This window comes from Setaria italica, chromosome II, assembly GCF_000263155.2.
Source record: "Setaria italica strain Yugu1 chromosome II, Setaria_italica_v2.0, whole genome shotgun sequence".
In the NCBI taxonomy this organism is placed as follows: Eukaryota; Viridiplantae; Streptophyta; class Magnoliopsida; order Poales; family Poaceae; genus Setaria; species Setaria italica.
In genome coordinates this window covers 28876272-28893084 of record NC_028451.1, presented here as the reverse complement: position 1 = coordinate 28893084, position 16813 = coordinate 28876272, and the positions used below count along the sequence as shown (strand labels likewise).

General features: G+C 42.6%; 2 protein-coding genes across 3 annotated transcripts; both read left to right on the top strand.

The window, feature by feature from the left end:
* Positions 1-1961: 1961 nt before the first annotated feature.
* On the top strand, positions 1962-6536 carry LOC101771676 (potassium transporter 23). Its single transcript, XM_004956655.3, has 9 exons — positions 1962-2270; positions 2626-2854; positions 2972-3220; positions 3315-3365; positions 3510-3770; positions 4142-4194; positions 4306-4420; positions 4527-4781; positions 5060-6536. Exons 1-9 carry the CDS (start codon positions 1962-1964, stop codon positions 6106-6108), a joined length of 2571 nt encoding a protein of 856 aa, XP_004956712.1. The 3' UTR covers positions 6109-6536.
* Positions 6537-9974: 3438 nt separating this feature from the next.
* Positions 9975-16119, top strand: LOC101771019 (probable alpha,alpha-trehalose-phosphate synthase [UDP-forming] 9). 2 transcript variants are annotated; one of them, XM_004956654.3, is made up of 4 exons: positions 9975-10177; positions 12799-14791; positions 14883-15156; positions 15260-16119. In XM_004956654.3, the coding sequence occupies exons 2-4, from the start codon at positions 12804-12806 to the stop codon at positions 15590-15592; spliced, it is 2595 nt and encodes an 864-aa protein (XP_004956711.1). In that variant the 5' UTR covers positions 9975-10177; positions 12799-12803; the 3' UTR covers positions 15593-16119. The 2 variants fall into 2 exon arrangements, with proteins under 2 accessions (XP_004956711.1, XP_022680153.1); XM_022824418.1 differs by lacking the exon at positions 9975-10177 and adding an exon at positions 10451-10621.
* The last annotated feature ends 694 nt before the right edge of the window (positions 16120-16813 follow it).

Sequence of the window (16813 nt, the reverse complement as noted above, 5' to 3'; positions counted from 1 at the left end):
AAACTAAATAGCTAATTTGAGTTAAAAAAATGCATATATGTACATTCATTGCATGCCAATTTTTTTTTTACCTCCGATGAACAGCTGACCTTTCTACATGGGTTGTTGGTTGGACAACTGGTTTGCTTTACATAAATGTAAATGTGTTTAATTAACACAAACAAACGGTAGTCAAGGTGTGGTATTAATTCTTGGGAAGATTGAGATGGTGGGTTCAAACCCCACGTGCCCATATTTATTGTTTTTAGGTGCGCTTGACTGCTGTGGACCCTCAGCTCGTCCGGTTTTTTCCACTTCAGGTGCGATGGACCTCTCCGGTTTTTACATCGAGTTTTTTTTTACTGGGGCATATTAGGCCATGTTTAGCTGCTCAAATTCGGAGTGTCAAAATCACTGTGCTAGTACTGTAGCACACTGTAGCATTTCATTTGTATTTATGAATTATTGTCCAAACATTGGCTAATTAGGCTTAAAAGATTCGTCTCGCAAAGTACAACAAAACTGTGCAATTAGTTTTTAATTTCGTCTACATTTAGTACTCCATACATGTACCGTAAGTTTGATATGATGGGGAATCTTCTTTTTCATAATGCTAAAGTTGGAAATTGAGGGTGAACTAAACAAGAGCTTAGGTAAAGATAAAGACGTAGAATCTGTGGGCAGAAGAAACTGAGAGCCAACCGGAGCGCGTGCAGGCCGACCAAGGAAGCAGCCCAGCAGCATGTCTCCACATAGGCCGGCCTGGGCACATCTTCCTTCTCCTCTTACCTACCCCTCGGACTGGGCCTGATTGGCCCATCGGATTCCCCCAGTGTTCAGCTCATCAGTTCCTGTTCCCTCGTGTTCCTCACCCTGGCTGCGTCACATTGGAACAGAAGATGCCGTCCCCAAATGCAAGCGGGCCAATCCCTGACAGACCCACCGGTCACCCTCATGCTGCTTCGTTACGGTGGGCCCTCCAATCATTTCGTGCCATGCGTCAGCGTCATTATAGATATCCGTGACAACCACCGGTACAAGCGGGCCAATGCTGGGAAAATTATAACAAAAAATACAGATAGGAAGAGAATCGAATATAGTCGTAAGATAACAAAAAACACACGATAAGCATGAAACCCCCTTAAAAGTGAATATAACATATCCAGGATCACAACCACCATATATCAAGTGTATATATTATTTAAAGTCTCTATCAATTCTTTAGAGTTGTGTTGTCCGGTTATAAGAAATTATTTTATTCCCAATATGATGATACAAAATTTTTCTGCACATTCAAGGAAAAAAGTGCAAAGTTACAGTACTTTATATGACTTTGCAATATGTATATTTTTTTTCATATTTTCTTGTTTAAATATGAGAAGCTACCAAACTATGGTTACAAATGTAAATTATAGGAACACTTCCTCTCACTACAAATGTAAATTATATTGATAAAATCCTTTTATAGGGACCATTTAAAGCTATCAAATGTGGAAAGCTTATAGTCGCAACTCGCAAGTCTTAATCTTATATATAGTTCTGTCATTCCATTGATAAAAAAAAAAACTTGCAATACAAGGTAGACCAATGAACCACACTAGTCCCTAGATAAAATAAATCACGCTTTTCTACGTGTTGTAAGAGATGCTTTTCAACCCGCCGGAAGATCCCTTGCAATTTTCTAACAAGAAAAACTGACAAGAAAAAACAACAGCGTGATAATCCGATTGCATAAACAAACGGAGAAAAGCCACCCGAGAGCCACTAAAAAATCGTAGCCGTACAGTACAGCCCTATCAGAATTGATTGCACGGCGCGGAAGAAAATCCAAAACAGCAAAAGCGCTCGGCACGAGCACGCATCGCTCGGCGCTCGCTCGCTCGCCCAGTCAGTCACCCCTCCGTCCGCCTCTATCGGATCCGCGCCCCCGCCACCCTCGAACCCGTCAGCGGCCGCCGGAGGAGGAGGAGGAGGGCGGCGCGATGGACGACGGCGGGATCCAGGAGGAGCCGCCGACGGAGCGGTTCCTGACGCCGACGCGCTCGGGGGGCTCGCGCTGGGTGGACGGCAGCGAGGTCGACTCGTCCGAGTCCGCGTCGTGGTCGCTCGGGGACGAGCGATCGGGCGCGACCACCTCCGCCGAGTGGGGCGCCGCGGCCTCGGCCGGGGCCCCCGCGTCGCGGGTGTCCTCCGGCACGTTCCGGCGGCGGCTCGGCAAGCGGCCCCGCCGGGTGGACTCGCTCGACGTCGAGGCCATGAACGTGCGCGGCGCGCACGGGCACAGCAGCAAGGTGCGTCCGCGAATCGAAATCCTCGGTATAGCGTCGGGGGAATGGAGCCGCTCGCGTGTCTCTCGTGTGGCGAGAAACTGGAAATAATAATGCGAGCTTTCACCATTTCCTTGGCTAGCGCAATGAATGGGGGCGATCGCTTGAGGCTTGCTAGATGCGTCTTGATGAACTTTGGAACAATTTTGGGTAGGTGTTACGGTGATAGCATCGGCTCTGCTTCTGTATTCAGCTATCCATGGATTCCTTGTCCGTGTCTGGGATGTGGGGAACATGTGCGCTTCAGATGCTAATATTCTAGGACTCGAATCATGCATGATCCCAATGACTGAAACCTCTGAGCTCCACTTTTCGCCAGGAATTATCGATGGTGAGCACCATCGCGATGGCTTTTCAAACCCTCGGCGTGGTCTACGGAGACATGGGGACGAGCCCTCTCTACGTCTTCAGCGATGTGTTCAGCAAGGTGCCCATAAAGTCGGAGGTTGAGATCCTGGGAGCACTTTCGCTGGTCATGTACACGATCGCGTTAATACCTTTCGCGAAATACGTGTTTATAGTGCTCAAGGCTAATGACAATGGGGAAGGTAGGATGAGCAATGTGCGATTTTGGTTTCAGTACATCATGACTGCCATTGGCTGGTATGCCCTTCTCTAGGTTGTGGATTGGTTAACTTACTGACTGTACCTTCTCATGGTTGCAGGGGGCACTTTTGCACTGTATTCATTGATTTGCAGGTATGCAAAAGTTAGCCTGCTTCCGAATCAGCAGCGTGTGGATGAAGATATATCTAGTTTTAGGCTTAAGTTGCCAACTCCCGAACTTGAGCGTGCTATGTTTGTCAAAGACTGCCTAGAAAAGAAACCGCTCTTCAAGAACATTCTCCTGTTCTTAGTTCTGATGGGAACTTCTATGGTGATTGGTGACGGCATTCTCACTCCGTCAATGTCAGGTGTTTCATACACTATGTGATCCTAGTTTGCTCCATTAACAGATGTTATGTAACCGCTGTTCGCACCTGACCCTCTCTTTGTTCTTGTGTTTAGTCATGTCTGCTGTCAGTGGTCTCCAGGGTCAAGTTCGAGGATTCGATACAGGTTTGATACTCCATATTCAATCGTATTCTAATATCTACAGCAATTTTTCCTTTTATTTTCATTGGTTTACTGACCAAATAGATCTTTTCATTATTTGGTAAAGGAATATTTGTGCCTTATGTTCCACCCTCTATTTTTTTGTAGATGCTGTTGTAATAGTCTCCATCATAGTTCTTGTGCTACTGTTTAGCGTGCAGAGGTTCGGGACTGGCAAAGTTGGATTCATGTTTGCTCCTATTTTGGGACTCTGGTTTCTTAATTTGGGCTCTATTGGAATATATAATATTGTTAAGTATGATATATCTGTTGTGAGAGCATTCAATCCGGTGTATATATACTTGTTTTTCGCAACAAACGGCTTAAAGGCATGGTCAGCTCTTGGTGGTTGTGTCCTGTGCATCACAGGTGCCTCCTTTCTCCAGCAACAGCATTCCTCTCTTATTTTTGGCGTCTTTTGAAGGAAGGGCTGATTTTGCATTCAAATATATTCTTGTTATCAACAGTCAACATTTTTGAACTCTTGCATCACACTACCAATAATGCTTTTACAAGAACAGACAATATCATGAGTGATGAAAATGCTCTTTCCTCAGCTGTACCATTGTACCTTGCATCAGTGCATCCTTCAGTAGAGTTTCCATCACTTGTTCAGTATTGCTATACCATCTTTTACCATTATGCTGGTCAAGAAATTTTCCATTGATTTGATCATTCATTAAAAACCTGACATAAAAAAAATATTTGTACACTTAACTCATTATCTTTTATAACTTTAGGAGCTGAAGCAATGTTTGCTGATTTGGGCCATTTCTCTGTCAAATCAATACAGGTTAACCCCCTCCCTCTCTGTGTGTTTTTACATGATATCCTGTACATTTTGTTCATTATCTGACACACTCAGTTTCACCACTCTTTTTTCTTCTTCCTTTTTGGGTTCCAGATAGCATTTACCGCTATTGTATTCCCCTGTCTGCTTATTGCTTACATGGGACAAGCTGCATTTTTGATGAAAAATCCACTTGCTGTACAAAGAGTATTTTATGACTCTGTACCAGGTAAAACTTTCAGCTGGTAATAAATATATCAGGTTGATCTAGGTTATAATCACTCTAAATTATTTGTGTGAGTTTCACTAAGTCTAAACTTTGATCTGCAAAGCAGGAGTTCTATTCTGGCCAGTATTTGTGATTGCTACACTTGCTGCTATGATTGCCAGCCAAGCTATGATATCTGCAACATTCTCATGCATAAAGCAGGCGATGGCTCTTGGTTGCTTTCCTAGGATTAAGATAATCCATACTTCCAAGAAAGTCATGGGTCAGATTTACATACCTGTGATGAATTGGTTTCTTATGGTCATGTGCATCATCATTGTGGCTGCTTTCAGAAGTACCAATGATATCGCCAATGCATATGGTTAGTACTTTGATCTTCAAGGAACATACAACTGCATCTCTCGTGCTACTTTTAAGTATTTTTTTGAAACATTAATCCCCCCAAATCCGTCCATTTCATGTACTATGTTTCACGATAATCAGCTTGTGACTAAGTAGACTTGCTACTACTATGGGTGGATTTTGCTACAGAGATTTGTGAACGATGTGTAATGTAGTCCCATAGGCTGTAGTTATCTATTTTTACTAAACAATTGTCCCCTTTGCATCAATTACCTTCTTTTTTCTTTGAACTTTCAGGTATTGCTGAAGTTGGTGTCATGATGGTTAGCACTGTACTGGTGACTTTGGTGATGATGCTTATATGGCAAACCAACTTGTTTCTTGTGCTGTTCTTTCCTATTCTTTTTGGCACAGTGGAGTTTGTTTACTTAACCGCCGTTCTGTCAAAGATAAAAGAAGGAGGTTGGTTACCGCTGGCTTTCTCATCACTGTTTCTCTGCATAATGTACACATGGAACTATGGAAGTGTGTTGAAATATCAGAGTGAGATGCGGGGCAAGATATCACTGGACTGCATCCTTGACCTTGGAGCCACACTCGGGACTGTAAGAGTTCCAGGCATTGGACTTGTGTACAACGAATTGGTCCAGGGAATCCCATCAATCTTTGGCCAACTGTTGGTCACGCTGCCAGCAATGCACTCCACGATCGTTTTTGTTTGCATAAAGTATGTTCCGATCCCATATGTCCCGCTTGAAGAAAGGTTCTTGTTCCGAAGGGTTGGTCAAAAGGACTACCATATGTTTCGCTGCGTCGCGCGCTATGGTTATAAGGATGTTAGGAAGGAGGATCATGGCTTCTTTGAGCAGCTTCTGGTCGAGAGTCTTGAGAAATTTTTGAGGAGGGAAGCCCAGGAAATCGCGCTTGAGGCAAGCACAACGGATGCTGAGCGTGATGACATATCTGTTGTATCTGAGGTGCCTCAGTCTCCTGCTTGTGAAGGCGATCTGCAAACTCCACTGCTTTCTGATCAGAGATCTGGTGATGACAACAGAATGGGCACCAGAGATGGTAATGCTCCTGTGCTTCCCTCCAGCTCCATGTCTGCAGAAGAAGACCCTGCGTTAGAGTACGAGCTGGAAGCTCTGAGAGAAGCCATCGCATCTGGGTTCACGTATCTCTTAGCTCATGGCGACGTGAGGGCGAGGAAGGAGTCATTCTTCACGAAGAAGTTTATCATCAACTATTTCTACGCATTCCTCAGGAGGAACTGCAGGGCTGGCACCGCGACCCTGAAGGTCCCCCACTCGAACATCATGCGTGTCGGTATGACGTACATGGTCTGATTGGGACTCTGCTACAATCGCGCCACAAGACTGAACCTTGAATCTTGGTCTCTTGGATGGCGTGCTGTACCAGCTGGTAGTTTAGAGATTGTACTGCAGTACTGATTGAATTCATTGCTGCCCCTTGCCATCTGCTCCGAATTTTAGCCGCGGACATGGCTGTGTGTGTTCGATTTTCCATTCATTTCACCCTTTGATCGGCACGTCTTCAGTTGTTTGTATGATATGTGGAGGCTGTATCTGTATGAACAGCTATGTTTCTGCCATCATCCCTAGTGTGTATGTGTATCCAAATGCTCCTTGCATTTGTTGACTCTTCAAATAATGCAGTGGAGCAAATGCCAAATATTGGGCCTGGCCTCCACATGCCACTTTGTACATAATTCTTGTGTTTACTTCGTTGTTATGTATTACATAATTCTTACTGAGATCATGTCGCTAGAAATGTTCTAATGATGATCATGCTGTCAAATTTCATTTCTGGATGGTCCAATCTTCGGTGAGTTCCCCTAGGTGACCCCGTAATCAATTCTGTTCCATGTTAGAACCAGATCTCAAGTATGATATGATTGCCAGTGGGCAGGGCACCAACGTTAGGTTATGAATAACTGATACGGATCTTTTTCCCAAGCATTATCCTTGGCTTATCTTTGGAAGCTTTCAGCCCTAAATGAGCTCTATTTTGCCATCAGGGGAATGTCCAATGATTGATGGCAGTGGCACTCCTACTGTTCTAAGAAACTCTTTTGGATCGGTTCATGTGCGTCAATCTCACAATCTGCATGCGTTTGTTCTTTGTGCAGCTGTCCAAGAAGTCAACTAGCTATTCCAGACTCCTTACTAATATGTTCCATGTGCCTCCGAATCATCAGAGTGTTGCCATAGGTATAGATAAAGAAGTTTCAACTAAAGAACAGCAGAATTCTCAAGCAATAAAATTAATAAGTTTAGTCATGCACCTAATCTCCATGGAACACATTAGGTGCAGTTGATTTATGCGGTTTTAGGCCCTAGCAATCTGGAGGCAATCCGCCTTTGCTTCTCCGAAGAGATAGATGCTGTTCTTGGAACTTAGAAGACGACAGAGGCCAAGTGCTGTGGCCAACAAATCCACGACACGAGGCACAAGATGACTAGGCCTGTCTGACTCCATTTCTGAATATCAAAACTTGTAGTGCATACCAGCACGTATAGTTTCCTGAAGAACAGAGGGGACTGAGAAATGGTCTGGCCATTCCAGGTGTTGTTTTCAGCAGAGTTTTCATGTAATCACGTAAGGTTTGCTTGAGTGTTGTGCCAGGACTCTTTCTAATAATGCTGTCCCGGTGACGGTGACAATACAGTGCTACGTGCCCAATTATCCGACACTGAATTGGGAGTACGGTTGGGGGCAGAGGATGGTCTTGGTACGCATGCTTGGAGTTGGAGTGCTTAGTCTTCCAAGATGCACTGACTTTACCTTTTCCCCTGCATCCTTCACTTCACAGGTTCATCCATGGCCTCCAAGGCTCCAACAAGAGGCAATTTCCCCAACCTATAATTCTGTTCCTAATGATAGTATTGTTTTAGAGAAATTTTACATACTTTTGTAAAGCCTTTTTCGATTTTATCGAAATTTCCTGACTTTTAAAAGGCTACTTTCAGTGTTTTCATTAATCAGAGACTTCAGTGGAATTATCTAGATTTCATTCAAATGTGTGTATATATGGTAGTTTAGCTCTCCGTTTGCTCTTCAATATTAAGAATGTTCCCGTTGGAAATTAAAAAAAAAAGACTGTTTCGGTATTCTCCATTTACAATGAACTTACGAAAACTTCGATTACCTTGGATTGATGCTTTGGAATATCCGACCGCATATTTTATCGATTGGCAGCAAGATTCCATATCCGTAGTAGTATCCGAGACGCTAATTATCCGTAGTAGTATCCGAGATGACAATTACCCCTGTGCCAGATGCCAGCTTACTCTTTTTTATGTCTTGCTAGTTTCCAAACAAAGCTAGATGTAGCAAGATGGCCTTGTGATTACGATTTGTTTGGTCGAGGGCCAAGGCAAAATATCCGGTGGATTATACTGACAGCTTTGGCTTTGAAGCTCCCTCCGTTCTATATTTCGTTTTAACTTTTCTATATACGTGAATTTATTATGTATTTAGATATAATCCTATACTTAGGTGCATAGCAAAATCTATGTATGTGGAAAAGCTAAATCGACTTACATTACGGAACAGAGCGAGTATCTCAGTGACGAATAATCCTTGATGCATGGTATGGATGTCTTGTTTGCAAAATTATATATCGTGAGCAAGATTCAACAAATGACTAACATCCAAAATGATCTTGTGATCCACCAATGTGAATTAAATATTGAAATCTGCAAGCAAAAGGAGAGGTATCTCTTTGTATTTTTACAAGGCTAGAAGGGAAGCACAGAAGGAATTGTGCTCTGCATAATCCATGGATCCGTTAACCTAGAGACACAGAGTCCATGGATCCATGTCTTCTTATTCAGTTTCCATTATCCAAAAAGATGTCTTCTAATTCAAGGCTACCTGCTCAATCTGACCCTAGTTTTGTTTAATTGAACACTTGGGTAAGAAAAAAAATTTACCTTGCTAACGTGGCAAAGCCAACCGTCAAAACTCAAAAGTAAGGCTTGGAAAGACAACATACCAAGCATACATGTTTCTTCACCTATAGTTTTGTTAGGCAAAGTTAGCGTAAAGATCCAAACGTGTCCCAAATCTCGCATATGTGTCCAAAAATAACACCGTGTAATAGAAGAGCACAAGCCTTATTCTACTAAAAGTCCGGTAACATAATGTCGATCTGATGACTTTCTCATCTTTCAAAAGCTAGATGTCGCTGTTAAGTGCCAGGTGATGGTGATCTTTTTCCCTTTTTCTTTTCCAGTTGTAGTGTCCAACTAGATAACCATCTTTGCTAGTTGAGGATAAGATTAACAAGCACTAATGCTCCCAGTAAGATAGCCTAAAATGATCACCCACGCAGCCCCTGCCTGCCTTCGGAGTCCAGATGAGCAGCCTTGATCCGAAATGCATGCTCGCTTTTAGGTTTCGTCGCATGTCATCCCAGCCGTATGAAAACGAGAGAATTATGCAAGAAGGCACCGAAAGGTTATTTCCTTTCTTCTTGAATCCTGATAATCTAAGTGGAGGGTATTCTTGTTCGTCGTGAGCAAGGAAATTACAAGTTCACTTCTTTGAAAGAAAAGAAAGAAAACAAAGTTAATTACCATTAGCTGGAATCCTTGATGCCAAGCTTTGAAAACTTCTCCATGTAAATAAAAAAGTTACACAAATAGAAAGAGGAGGTCAATTAGTGTAGGCAAGCACATCATAACCAAACCACATCATCTTGTAATTTAGTATTTATTTCACATTTCTGTCTCCAGAGCAACCCATCATTGATCCCATCCTTCATCTGAACATTCAGATACAACAACAAAGGGATCCACGCCCAAGTCTTCGCATAACCTTTGAAAATGAAATCAAATCTAAAATACAGGGTGACATCGATCTAATCCACAGCCAAGTGCCCAAGTCCACACGGAAATTCGAAGACAATAACAATGTTTCAAATTCCGCGTGGAGATTTCTAGCCAAAACACCTGCAAGACCCAAGAATCTGACCTGAAATTTCTCCCCAAGATATTAAAATTAAATTGTAATAAATATCCTTAAAAAAGAAATAGAATAGCAGTTCAAAGAAAAACGGAGACGTGAAAAATATAGTAATCAATCATCATCGTCACGGGGAGAAGAGCGCGATCTTATCCGCGGTGCGTTCGCGTACATCGGCACGACGACCAGGGGCATAATCGTCCTCCAACCGGACAGTTGCCATCTTCCAAAAGAAAACCTCCGAATCCACAAAACCTCGCGAGCCAGACTGCCAGGGCCAGGAAGCATTTCCGTCCATCTCCAAACATCTCCTGTGCTCGTTGCCTTCTTGTTGCCTGCCTCTCATTCTCTATCTCCTGTGTTGAGTGGAAGGAACAAACCTTAGAATAGAAGAGAGGGCAAGAAGGGGAGGCTGATTTCGTGGCGGTAAGAAACGCTTCCGCTCATTCTCGATCTGCATGTTCATTGACCCATTCGGCTGTGCTTTTGACTGCGGTTGTTGATTCCGTAGATTACGGAAGTGTTTTTTGTTCTTGAATTAGAAAAGGAGCGATATTTGGGGCTAGATTCCGATTGATTTGAAGGTCCATGTGATCCCTTTTCTTCTTTGAGGAATTATGGATATTGATGCGAAAAGAAAAAAAAATCTTCCTTTTCGCTAAAATCTTTCGGTGAGCCGGCTTAGTTCTGTTCTTATAGCCGCCAGCGGACGGCCGACCGGACCCGCGACGGCACGAGCGCCAAGGGTCGAGGGGGTTGCTCCGGCAGGCGGCCCGGCAGCAGGCCTGGGCGGCAGGCCGTCGTCGGCACCCGGCAGCTCTGGCCACTGGGCACAGGCCGCACCGCCGCATGACGGCAGGGGAGTCACAGGTTCTTGCCTGAACACCACCGTCAGTCCGTGTTCGATACTTAGGCAAGCTTTGTTCTGTTGTTCATTCGAAAATGGTCAATCCTCAATAGTATAGATATGTGAAAAACGTTTAACCTCTGCCCTACTGGATCTACGTCACTAGATGTCCGGATGATCCTCTTTTTTTTCACTGCCAATCGATAAGAACATTGATGTGTATTTTAGATTTTGATTAATGCGATTCTTTGTTATTAGGTAGGTATACAAATGCAATTATCTGTTATTACTTATTAGCTCCTGGTTTGCTATTTACTTTAGATTTTGATTAATGGTTTAATGGTAGATTGCCAATAACTTCACATGCAGAAAAGATACAACTGAACTGCCACAAAATTTTGTATCTTGCACTCTTCTTCTATGTTCGTGTATGAAATTGCTTTGAGTGGTAGCCAAATTTATATATAAGACACAGTTGAACTTCTGTTACCTCTAGACCTCAGAATTCCCAATAAAGCGGTACACCTACTAGCTTATCTGACTGATGTCTCACATGATGGCTGTTATGTTTAACTTGTGGCCTCACCATTACTAGGCAGCATCATGTGCTGTCTCCTCAGCTAATTAATCATCAAGACATAACGCATGGAAGATTCGATTTTATTAATTTCAGTCTATACCCTTTTGCGGTATGAGCTTGGTCACCATATCCTGATATCGATTCCAAATAGTATAGGTTGGGCAACAATCATCCTGCAGTACAAGATTGTAACAGAACATGCAGTAGATTGGTTTTTTATTTAATGGCAAATCCAATTGCATTTGACACGCTATTGCCAAATAGCATGAGCAGGATTGCTATAAGCTCAAGTTTCCCATGACCATCTTGCCTTGTCCATATCACTGTTTTGTAATAGGACAAATAACAGATCTCACCAAGTAGGTGTTGAAGTTTATGTGTGAGCCAGTTCAGCTGGCATGATGACATGTCCTGATTGGCATGTCAGGTCTAGCAGGAAGATGCATTACATTAGTAAAGGTGGTATGGCATTGTAGTTTTGTGCTCATTTGTGACTGGTGAGTGGAAATGATTAGTTTAAGTATTGTTTGCGTCATGTTGCTGCAAGGTGGTCCCCGAATTTGTCCTTTTGTGTTATATTGGTAGGAGAGAGTGGTCCATTTTCTTAAATGATGGTTGGATTGGATATTGTGGTCCTAAATGAGAAGGTAGATGCGGTTTATCCTGGAACTATGGAGAGCTCATCATGGGAAAAATAATAATATGCTTTCAAGTATAGCACTGAAATACCTAGGGTGTAAACTGTAGTATCGTGATTTCTATTTTTATGTGCTTCGCATGTACTCCCTGAAGCAGAACGTTATGTTTACATGCAGCTAGGTCATTCATGTTTTGGTTTTAGCTCGGTGTTATTCTGTAGAAATCGTAAATCCAAAGAAGCTCTTGTTCTGTTATGCACTTCTTTTTTTGGAAATTGATTTTATTTGTGGGTGTTTCTATTATAATTTATTATCCCATAAATTATTTATCCACTTTATTGGTCTAATAAATAACCTGTGTCCAAATAGCCAATGCAAATTGAGAGTGAATAATGCGAATAAGCTCAGGCCCATACATGTTAGCCAATACTGGAAACGAGTAGCAGTTACATGAATTTTTCCTTAACTAGATCAATTAGCCTGGATAACTGCTTGCTGAGGACTATTATTCTCATTCCTTGTCTTTCACAAATCAAACTTGACTTTGAGTGTATCTTGGCACAGGCTGTTTTTTTCTTTAACTTTACAATTGATTTTCCAGGTCCTTTAGTTCAGATAATCAATTGCTGTATTTTTGCTGTGATGATCAGTGTTCACCTAAACACTAAACGATAAACGGTCAGTCACCCATACTTTAGCCAATGATTGTGCCAAATGAATATTAAGCCGCAGTTTAATCAGACACAGCTGGTCACCGTGTAGCGTTTAAACAGGTTAAACAGCCATTTAGGCAAATGAAAGTGATGACCACTGTGTTGAAGGACATGTATTTTTATGTTTGAGAAATCAAATGGTGTGTGCTAGAACGTTCATATGTTCTTATCATAAGTTATGTCCTTAATAATGCACACATGTATGCAGGCAATTTGTTTTTGTTGTTGTAAAGGCCTAACTATTGGTATTCTTTCGTGTTTCTTTGCAGGAATCATGGTTTTGAATTCGTTTTCAAATCTGCTAGATATATGTAGTGAAGATGTATTTGACTTCCAACAACCTCTTAGATCTCTTCCTTGTGCGGTGACTTCTCCTGGCATCAGATCTGACCCTGATTGGGAAAGTAGTAATGGTAGCAATTTAATTGGTTCTGCGCCTCCTTGTTTGACGAGAAAGATTGTTGTTGCAAACTTCCTACCTCTGAACTGTACGAAAGATGAAGCTACCAGAGAGTGGTCCTTTGCAGTGGATGATAATCAACTTCTTGTTCAACTTAAAGATGGCTTTCCAATTGATAGTGAAGTTATTTATGTGGGTAGTTTGAATGTTCAAGTAGATCCCAGTGAGCAAGATCAAGTTTCTCAGAAGCTCTTCAAGGAACACAAATGCATACCTACTTTTCTCCCAGCTGACCTCCAGCAGCAGTTCTATCACAGCTTCTGCAAACAGCACTTATGGCCACTTTTCCATTATATGCTTCCTGTTTGCCATGACAAAGGTGAACTCTTTGACCGCTCCCTTTTTCAAGCCTACGTGCGGGCCAACCAAATCTTTGCTGACAAAGTTATGGAGGCAGTCAATTCAGATGATGACTGTGTGTGGGTTCATGATTATCACCTTATGCTTGTCCCAACCTTTTTAAGAAAGAAGCTGCACAGGATCAAAGTTGGTTTCTTCCTCCACAGCCCATTTCCCTCTTCTGAGATATATAAAACACTGCCAGTGCGGGATGAAATCCTAAAGTCACTTCTTAATGCTGATCTTATTGGCTTTCAAACATTTGATTATGCCCGTCACTTCCTTTCATGTTGCAGCAGGCTGTTAGGCCTTAATTATGAGTCAAAACGTGGTCACATTGGTATAGAGTACTTCGGTCGAACAGTGAACCTCAAGATTCTCGCTGCAGGTGTACATGTTGGCCGGCTTGAGTCTATGTTGAAGTTGCCTGTTACAATTAGCAAGGTTCAAGAAATCGAGAATAGATATAGGGGAAAGTTGGTAATCTTAGGTGTAGATGACATGGATATCTTTAAAGGTATCAGTCTTAAATTGCTTGGCTTGGAGCTTCTTTTGGAGAGAACACCTAAGCTTAGGGGGAAGGTTGTCCTTGTACAGATTGTTAATCCTGCAAGAAGCATTGGAAAAGATGTTGAGGAAGCAAAAAATGAAGCTGTATCAGTAGCTCAAAGGATAAATGATAAATATGGTTCTGCTAATTACAAGCCTGTTGTCCTTATTGACTATTCAATTCCTTTCTATGAAAAGATTGCATTTTATGCTGCATCTGACTGTTGTATTGTAAACGCTGTGAGGGATGGCATGAACTTAATACCATATGAATACACCGTCTGCAGGCAGGGAAATGAGGATATCGATAAGCTCAGAGGTTCTGATAAGAGCTCACTTCATACAAGCACACTGATTGTTTCTGAATTTGTGGGTTGCTCCCCGTCGCTTAGTGGAGCTTTCAGGGTAAATCCTTGGAGCGTTGAAGATGTGGCTGATGCATTGTATAGTGCAACAGACCTGACACAATTTGAGAAGATTCAGCGCCATGAGAAGCATTATCGCTATGTTAAATCTCATGATGTTACTTACTGGGCACGAAGCTTTGACCAGGATCTGGAGAGAACGTGCAAAGAGCAAGATAGCCGAAGGTGTTGGACCACTGGGTTTGGTTTGAATTTTAGAGTTATTGCTCTATCACCTGGGTTCAGAAGACTGTCTCTAGAACACTTTGCTTCATCTTATAAGAAGGCTAACAGGAGAGTGATATTTCTGGACTACGATGGGACTCTTGTGCCTCAGTCATCGCTCAACAAAGCTCCAAGTGCAGAAGTCATTTCAATCCTTAACAGCTTGTGCAATGATACTAAGAACACTGTATTTATAGTTAGCGGAAGAGGAAGAAATTCCCTTAGTGAGTGGTTTGATTCATGTGAGAACCTTGGTATTGCTGCTGAACATGGCTACTTCATCAGGTATCCATATAGTGACCAAAGAATCTTTTGTTCATACACAGTTATGTGATTTTTTTTCATTTGTGTGATTATTAACCATGTTTGTTCACAGATGGAACAAAGCAGCTGAATGGGAAACAAGTTCATCAGGTCAGTGTTCTGAATGGAAGCTGATCGCGGATCCTGTCATGCATGTATACACAGAAACAACTGATGGGTCCTCCATAGAATGTAAGGAGAGTGCTCTAGTGTGGCATTATCAGAACACAGATCATGATTTCGGCTCCTGCCAGGCAAAGGAGCTAGTGAGCCATCTGGAGCGAGTCCTAGCAAATGAACCTGTTGTCGTGAAGCGTGGTCATCAGATTGTAGAAGTTAAACCTCAGGTTTGTACAATTTCAGATATTCCATAACTTTTTGTTGTATTTTAGGCATAGATGTTTGTTGAGGGTTGAAATAACTGTATTAATGCGCCATTCATGAACACAGGGAGTCAGCAAGGGCATTGCTGTGGACAAGATCATTCGGACACTGGTAAGCAAAGGGGAAGTGGCAGATCTTTTGATGTGCATCGGTAACGACCGATCAGATGAGGACATGTTTGAGAGCATCAATAAAGCAACCTCCCTTGCTGAGCTTCCTGCCATTCCGGAGGTCTTCGCCTGCTCCGTTGGTCCGAAGGCCAGCAAAGCTAACTACTACGTCGACGGTTGCAGTGAAGTGATCAGATTACTGAAGGGTGTAATAGATGTTTCATCCCAAAAGGATACCACCAGCCATAGCCATGTGAACTCAAACGATATACTTGAGGTTGTCAGCTGATCCATAAGCAAATCATCTCAAAATACTTGGAGCAAACAGCAAAGCATGTCCAGTCTGCCATTCTCAAATCTCCAATGCCTGCAAGCTACCCACAGTTAGAAAACAGATCACGTGGAGTTTGAAATCAGCCAACATGAAGCATTGGCATTGATTATGCAAAGACAACAGGGATCACAAATCGCAACTTACTCCAAATAGCATTGCTATTGATGATGCGAAGACAACAGCAGCCACAAACTGCAAGTTTCCTTATCTGCAGGCAAGGCTTCTAGCGGGGTGATGTCTGCAACTGAAGTCAGGCCTGACGCCGAAAGGAGGCTCCTGTACAGCAATCACAAACCGCAAGTCCCTGATGTGTGCAGCGGGGATGAAAGTCTTCTGGGCCTGTACAGCTCTGTTGCGGGGTGTTTGGTTCCTTTTGCTTATTTTTAGCACGTGTCACATCGAATGTTTAGATACTAATTAGGAGTATTAAACGTAGACTATTTACAAAATCCATTACATAAGTGGAGGTTAAATGGCGAGACGAATCTATTAAGCCTAATTAATCCATCATTAGCAAATGTTTACTGTAGTAACATATTGTTAAATTATGGATTAATTAGGCTTAATAGATTTGTCTCGCCGTTTAGCCTCCACTTATGTAGTGAGTTTTGTAAATAGTCTACATTTAATACTCCTAATTAGTATCTAAATATTCGATGTGACGGGTGCTTAAAAATAAGGAAGATAACCAAACCAGGCCGGTCCATCTACCTGCCCAATGATTGCGTCAATCCATCCATTCTGTGTCTTGTGCTGCACTCAGCACTGTAGACTCTATTATTTTCTGGATTTGGACTCCTTATTGTATAATACTGTTCCTCTGTACAATACAAACACGGTGTCAATAGGCGATTATCGCCGCATCAGTAGGCTGCAATTTGCCCACGTAATACCAATGAGAAATTGATGGCTGTGATCGTGAAGTGCCGAAGGCACATGATCCCTGCTGTACGAGGGGAGAAAGAGATGTTTACCTGTTTGTGTGACCAAGCGTGCATGGCGGTCGTATGGTCAGCTGGATGTACCCTCTACCCTACAGAGTGGAGTGTCGACTGCTATTTATTGCCTGAAGCCTGAAGGGGATGCTGCCTGTACACGAGTATATCCAGGTCTTGTGTTTCTCTGCATAAAGCACCATCAGGGGCAGACGCGGGGGAACCTCCAGTGCTCATGTGG